Genomic DNA, 7,500 nt, shown 5'->3' with positions numbered 1-7,500 from the left:
GCCATCCGGCACAGCGAGGTGAATAACCACCATATGCAAAACCATGTCCCTCAGCCATGGAAACCCGTGTTCGCTCCTTCCTCCACTCAACCAAATTAGCCCGATAAAAGCTATCAAACCTTATGAAATGAGTCCAAAGTCAAAGGGCAAAAAGAAGGCCCATAATCACACATAAATCAATAATCACTTTCCAACAGATCACTCTCCGTCACTTTCTTCAATTTCTTGTTCTTCAAACGATAAAGTGACAGAGTCTGAAAAATCTATTAATTGCAGAAGCCACACACAAGTGATATTTAGGGAATATCAGTGCACTGTCCCTTGAAATATATAGAATTTCTGATGTAACGTGTGTATTGAGTCTTAAGTAAATGTGCCTCTTCAGTGGCGTGTCCGTGCCTTTGGGGGCCCAGGTGGAGTCCCCTGGCAGCTCAATTTTTTTATTTAGAAAAAAATAAATGTGACGAAGTAAAAGATAATTCACTCATTCGAACATAAGCAAATATTTCTCTTAACCTATACAAAGCAATGGAAATTAAAGAGCAGTGATAAAAAAATATTGTCCCTTATACATTCAGGCTTTCTTAACAGCAAAATCACCTATTACGCCTTAGAGCAGAAATGCTTGCACGTCTACATACACATGATGACTGTATAGACACATATCTATTACTGTTTCCTCCAGTGGCCTTCCCCTCCTCTCTCGACTCCACCTCCGCCACACGCCAACAATGGGCGGGCTAAACGGCGTTCCTCTCGACTCGCCGTATCGGCTCCAGGACGTGGCTTGTCTCTCTTCCATCAGTGGCTCACGAGAGGCTATGGGAGGAGGAGGACCTTGTTCGCTGTTGGAAGGAATAGGTGTTGTCCGACCTTGAGCTGCGAGGAGAGAGGAGAAACATGGAAAAGGAGGGGGGGGGGGGGTGAGAAAGGGTTATCTCGTTCTCTTTCTTTAATTCCCTGTCTCTCTACTTTTTTTGTTTTTAACTCGTTTTATCCACACCTTCCTCCCACAGAAATGGAATCGACATTACACAATGCAACTTTCCTTCTCCGTCCCCTGCAAGGCTTCTGTAACAAGTTTGAGTTACAGTTTATATATATATATATGTGTGTGTGTGTGTGTGTGTGTGTGTGTTGTGTGTGTGTGTGTGTGTGTGTGTGTGTGTGTGTGTGTGTGTGTGTGTTGTGTGTGTGTTTTGTGTGTGTGTGTGTGTTGTGGTGAATGTGTTGTGTCTTGCATTGATGTGGTATGATGTGTGCTTCCTCTCGTATCCTTCCTTCATTATTTCTTACTTTTCTACTTGGTCAATATTTAAATGTCTATAGCAAACCTGTGCAGTATGTTTCCCTATAAACTTCATTACCCCAGTTATTTTATCTCGCTCTGTTTCTTATATCCCCTTGCCCCTTCCGTCACACTACCCTCACTCCTCCACCTAAAGTAAACCTCATTATTCCATTCACAGAAAGATAATGAGTGGAGGGCCAATAAGAGAAAACCTGCAGTGCACCATTTTTGAAGTCCCCCTTCAAAGCACGACAATCGTTCACGCAAGCAATCCTCGCCTTTATGATTATGAGTACATAAGGGTATAATCTGCGTATCCTTCTTTCTGTTGAGTTTTTCGCGCGACGTTTTCTGTGACTTGTCTCCCATTGTCTCATGTTAACCCTTTATTATACTGCTGCCATTAATAACACTAATATCCGTGATGAGAGGGTGGGTTGTATTATTATCTATATTATCATCACTAGCGGTGTTATCGCTGTTTATGTGCCAAAGGGGCTGTCGTCGATATTGTTCTTATTGTTGTATTTATCTCTCCTTCCAATGTATACAGTATTGTCATGTATTAATGCGAGTGTTTTAACAGGGCGAGGCTATTACTCACGGCCGAACACTGATAGTAATATTGCCCTCATTCATCGGGAGGAGGCCTTTGTCAGCGAGATCGAAATACTCTGAGATGTGCCAGTTGCACATTTGAATATATGACCCTTTTATCCCATCAGACCTTTATAACTTTTTTTACAGCCATTTATTCCACTGCAGGAAATCGGCCTCTCTCAATTAATTATTTGAGAGGTTATTTGGCAGTCTCACCCTTGCCTGATTGGATGCCCTTCCTAATCAACCGCGGTTCGGCGTTTAACACTTGTCCTATGGGAGGAGGAGGCGGTGACTCCCCTACTACCGAAGTGTTTGCTATATTTTATAACTTATTCATATCTGTCAGAGAGTTTACTTTAAATATATCACTAATGTTAACATCAAATGCTGTAGGCCTATGTATCTCATATATATATATATATATATATATATATATATATATATATATAATATATATAGATATATATATATATATATATATAGATAGTTCATAGATATATATAAATAGATAGATAGAATTAGAAATTAGATAGATAAATATATAGATAGATAGATAGATATAGATAGTTCAGATAGATATAAATAGATAGATAGACAGATAGATAGATAAATACATACATAAATACATAGAAATAGATATTCATTTTAGAGATATAGATATCGATACGCACACACACACACAAACAACACACACACACACACACACACACACGAGATATGTGTGTGTGTATATATATATATATATATATATATATATATATATATATATATATATATATGTATATATATATAATATATGATGATAGTATATTTTATATATATATATATAATAATATATATATATATTATATTATATATATATATATATATAATATATATATATATATATATATATATATATATATATAATATATATAAATATAAAATATATATAATATATATAGATAGATATAGATAGATGATAATAGATAGTATAATAATATATAGATATTGATATAGATTATAATAATAGATATAGATATAGATATATAGATACATATATATATATATATATATATATTATATATATATATATATATATATATATATATATAGTATATATATATCATAACACAAAACATAAAATACAACACAACACACAACCAAACATAACACACAATATACAAATATACACACACAACACACACACACACACACACAAACACACACACCCCCACACACTCACACACTCACCACACATAATACACAAACAATCATATATATATATATATATATATATATATATATATATATATATATTATAATATATATATAAAATTTAAAATATATATAATAAAAAGAAATAGAAAAAAAATAATAAAATATAGATAGTAGATAGATAGATAGATGAAATAGAAATAATAGATATAGAAAAAGAAGAAGAAATAATAAATATTAAAGACAAAGGATAGAAAAGATAGTATAGACAATATATAATATAAAAGAAAAAAATAAAATTTTAAAAGACATTATTTAAGGGGGAGAAAACTTCCCAAATTTAAACCCCCAGACACCGGCCTTACCAGGTTTTTTTCCCCAGAGGGGGAACCTGGGGGGCCGGATTCTTTCAACGCGGGTGGATTTAAAAATCCGGCCATTCTGCCAGGTTTTTTTAATTTTTAAAAATATATTTTTTAATTTTTTCAATTTTTAAAAAAAAATTTTTAAATTATTATATATATATATTTTTAAAAAATAAAAATGAAATATATATATATATATATTATATTATAATATATTATTATATATATATATATATATATTTTTTATTAATAAAAAAATAATTTATAAAAAATAATAAATATATTATAATAGATAATAGAAGATAGATAGATAGATAGATAGATAGATAGATAGATGTAAATATAGATTTAGATATGTGTGTGTGTGTACTGTGTATATGCATAGATACGTATTGTAGGCGTATCTGCCTCCGGCGCCGAAGCCTCCGTCAAGGAAGGCTTTCGGTTCGAGTCGAAGCCGCGGCCCAGACGCTGGCAACGCTGGCGGGTGATCTCGGAAGTCCGTGTGTATATATGTGGACCCCGCATAAAATTATGGTATGTGCACAGGTGTGTGTGGTGTGCATGTAAAGCCAGGGGTTCTTCTGCACATTTTCTAACGTGTAAACAGCACTGGTCTAAAGTGGGCGCCCTTCCTTTCCCGCAGGAACCATGACGGGCGCGGGCAGCGGCGGCGCCGGCGGGGGACCGTCGCGCTTCCTCGGGGGCCCCGGAGGCCTCGGCGGGGTCCGGGGGGACCTGCGCAGCGCCCCCCAGGGCACCACCATCCAGTGCGGGCCCCACCAGTACCGCCTCGGCCTCTACGGCTGGAGGCGCCGGTGCCTGTACGGCCTGGTGCTCGTGCTGCTCGTGATGGTGATCCTCAACCTCGCCCTCACGCTCTTCATCCTGAGGGTCCTCGACGTCAGCACGGTGAGCCGCCGGGATTGCAGTCTGGTGATAATATCTGCTTGCTTAAGGGGTTAGCTATACGCTTCTGAGTCCATTTCCCCCAAGCATAACGGAGAAGTATCTTTCCCAAAATAAAAAGATTATGACATATAGGAAAACTTCAAAAAAGCAAAGTGGACAGGCTGATGAAAGCAATTAAGGCGCAGCAGCAGCAAGCCCCGGGCCTCGCTAAAAACCCCTTTAAAAGCAGAAACAGAAAAAGAAAAACAGAAAAACAAAGTAAACGAGAATAAAATATGAATAGAGAAAAAATAAATAAAGAGACAGGTATCCCATTTTAACAGAGCGTGGTCATTTAACCGCTATTTAGATCATAATGCGGAGAGAATATGAGCGTGTTTGCAAACCATTAAATTCAGGAGACGGGGAGGGGAATGATGTATGTTGCAATTAAGCCTTCATTACTAACGAAAATAAATATTGTATCAGATTAAACGTGCAGTATTTTTTCTTTTCCTATTGTAAAAACCCTTCGCATTTTTTGGGGCCCAAAATAATTGATTCATACACACGCTCAAACACATACATATATAGGTATAAATATGTCTATATATATGTGCGTACACACACACACCCCACACAACCCCACACCACAACACAACACACACACACACACACACACAAAAACCAACACAAAAAAGATATATATAATAAAATATAAAAATATATATATATTATATATAATATAATTAAATATTAATTAAATATATACATATGTGTGTGTGTGTGGTGTGTGTGTGTGGGGTGTTTTTGTGCGTATTTGTTTGTGTGTGTGTGTGTGTATACAAACATATACACCACACAAACACAAAACACGCAAAATTATATATATATATATATATATATAAAATATATATAAAAAATATATATATATATATTTTTATGTATATATATATATATTATAATATATAATAAAATTTTATAAAATATATAAAATATAATATATATATACAATGTGTGTATGTGTTGTTTTGTGTTGTGTATATATATATTATATATATATAATATATATATATATATATTATTATATATATAATATATATATATTTTTTTATATTTTTAATATATTTTTAAAAGTGATATATAATGTATGTATATAAATACATTTATGTATACACACGCACCCCCACACACAACATACACAAAAACACACAAACACAACACCACACACACACCAACACAAAAACACCCCAAAACCACACACACAACATACACACCAAACACACACACACACACACACACACACACACACACATACACACACAACAAAACCCAAACAAAACACACACACACAGTTAAAATATATATAATATATATATATATTATATATATATTATATAATATATATATATATATATAATATATATAATGATAAAAAAATCTTATATATATATATATATATAATAATATAAAATATTTTTATATATATATAAAATTTTATATAGATATAAAATTAATAAAACATAATAATAATACATATTATATTGATATAATATATATATATATTACTATATATATATATATATTAATATAATATCTGTGTGTGGGTGTGTGTTTTTGTGTGTATTGTATTATATATATTATATATATAAATAATATATATATATATTAAAAATAAAAATATATATATATATATATATATATAAAAATATATAATATTATAATGGCCATTTTCTAAATCGAATCAGTCGATATCTAATCTGTATCTACAGACAAATAAATTACACACTGTTATAATAAGTTGAAGGCAAGTTGCGCCCTGCGGGGAGAGTGAGCAGCATATCACCATTATCAGCCGCATAAATTCTAACTTTTACGCTCTCTGGATATTGTTACTTTTGCTGTTACTCACGATTCTGCCGGGATGCTCTGCGAGAGGTAACTAAAAGAGGCAAATTTTTGGGGTACTCCTTTGAATAAATTGGAATACTTTTACACACACACACCCACAAAAACCCACACAAAACACCACACACACCCCAACACACACACACACACACCCCACAAAAAACACACACACACACAAAAAAATTAATATATTAAATAAAAAAATTAAAAAAAAAAATATAAAATAAAAAAAAAAAATAAAAAAAGAAAAAAAAACAATAAAAAAAAAAAAAAAAAGAAAAAAAAAAAAAAAAAAAAGAAAAAAAAAAATAAAATAAAAATATATATATAAATGATATATATAATATATATATTAAATTATATATAAAATTATATATATAGGGGGGGGGGGGGTGGTTTTTTTTTTTTTTTTTTTTTAATAAAATATATATATAATATTATTAATAAATAAAAATATATAAAGATGGCAAAAAAAAAAAAAAAAAAAAAAAAAAAACAAAAAAAAAAAAAATATAAAAAAATAAAAAATAAAAAATATAAAATATTGATATTAAAAAAAAAAAAAAAAAAAAATAAAAAAAAATATATATATTATATATAATATTAATATATTAATTATTATATATATATATTAATTATATATATATAATATTTTAAAATTTATAATATAAATATAGATATATAAAATATAATTTTTAATATAGACAGATAGACAAATATATTGATATGGATATAAACGTATACATTTGTGTTTTTATGCATGTAAGTACGTATATATAACTGTGCCCTTCCCTGTCCATCCAGTTTCAATGACCCAGAGGCAAGTAGAGAGAGACGAACACACGAGAAAGCGACGTTATCATAGTTGGCCCAAGACAGACCGCCCAGGAATAAAGTCTGGTGCAAGAAGCAAAAAGTAAACAGTATAAAAAGAGTCATTCTGCTGAGTTTGGGAATTTTGGGCATAACTTGACCCTGATAGGAGACATCCCGGTCGATTCTTATGTTTGCCCTTGTTTTTCTGTTTTGTTTTGCACATCTCCCATCGTTATTTCTGCTCCTGGATGGTGGCAGCAAGAGTAGAGTTGTTGTCACGCAGGAAGCAGCTCAGTGCGTTGGTAGGGCTCTGAGGGGGAGGTTATGCTGTTGCCCCATAAAGATAATGATAGAAAGAGCTGCAATAAAAAAGTGCTAGTAGTAGGGTTTAAAGGTTTGTGGTCATGTAGTAGCAGATTGAAAAAAAAG

At 32.1% G+C, this 7,500-nt stretch overlaps 1 protein-coding gene across 1 annotated transcript in view; it reads left to right on the top strand.

Moving 5' to 3' along the window:
- Positions 1-7,500, top strand: part of LOC119579186 (delta-sarcoglycan-like) — a gene marked incomplete in the record, with an annotated part of 42,968 nt that overhangs the window by 33,860 nt on the left and 1,608 nt on the right. The window contains 1 exon segment of the mRNA XM_037926882.1: positions 4,103-4,368. Coding sequence (XP_037782810.1) covers positions 4,108-4,368 — 261 coding nt within the window.

Source organism: Penaeus monodon, chromosome 12, assembly GCF_015228065.2.
Source record: "Penaeus monodon isolate SGIC_2016 chromosome 12, NSTDA_Pmon_1, whole genome shotgun sequence".
NCBI classification, from domain to species: Eukaryota; Metazoa; Arthropoda; class Malacostraca; order Decapoda; family Penaeidae; genus Penaeus; species Penaeus monodon.
The sequence above is the reverse complement of the archived record's forward strand: the minus strand, read 5'-3'. Positions and strand labels throughout refer to the sequence as shown.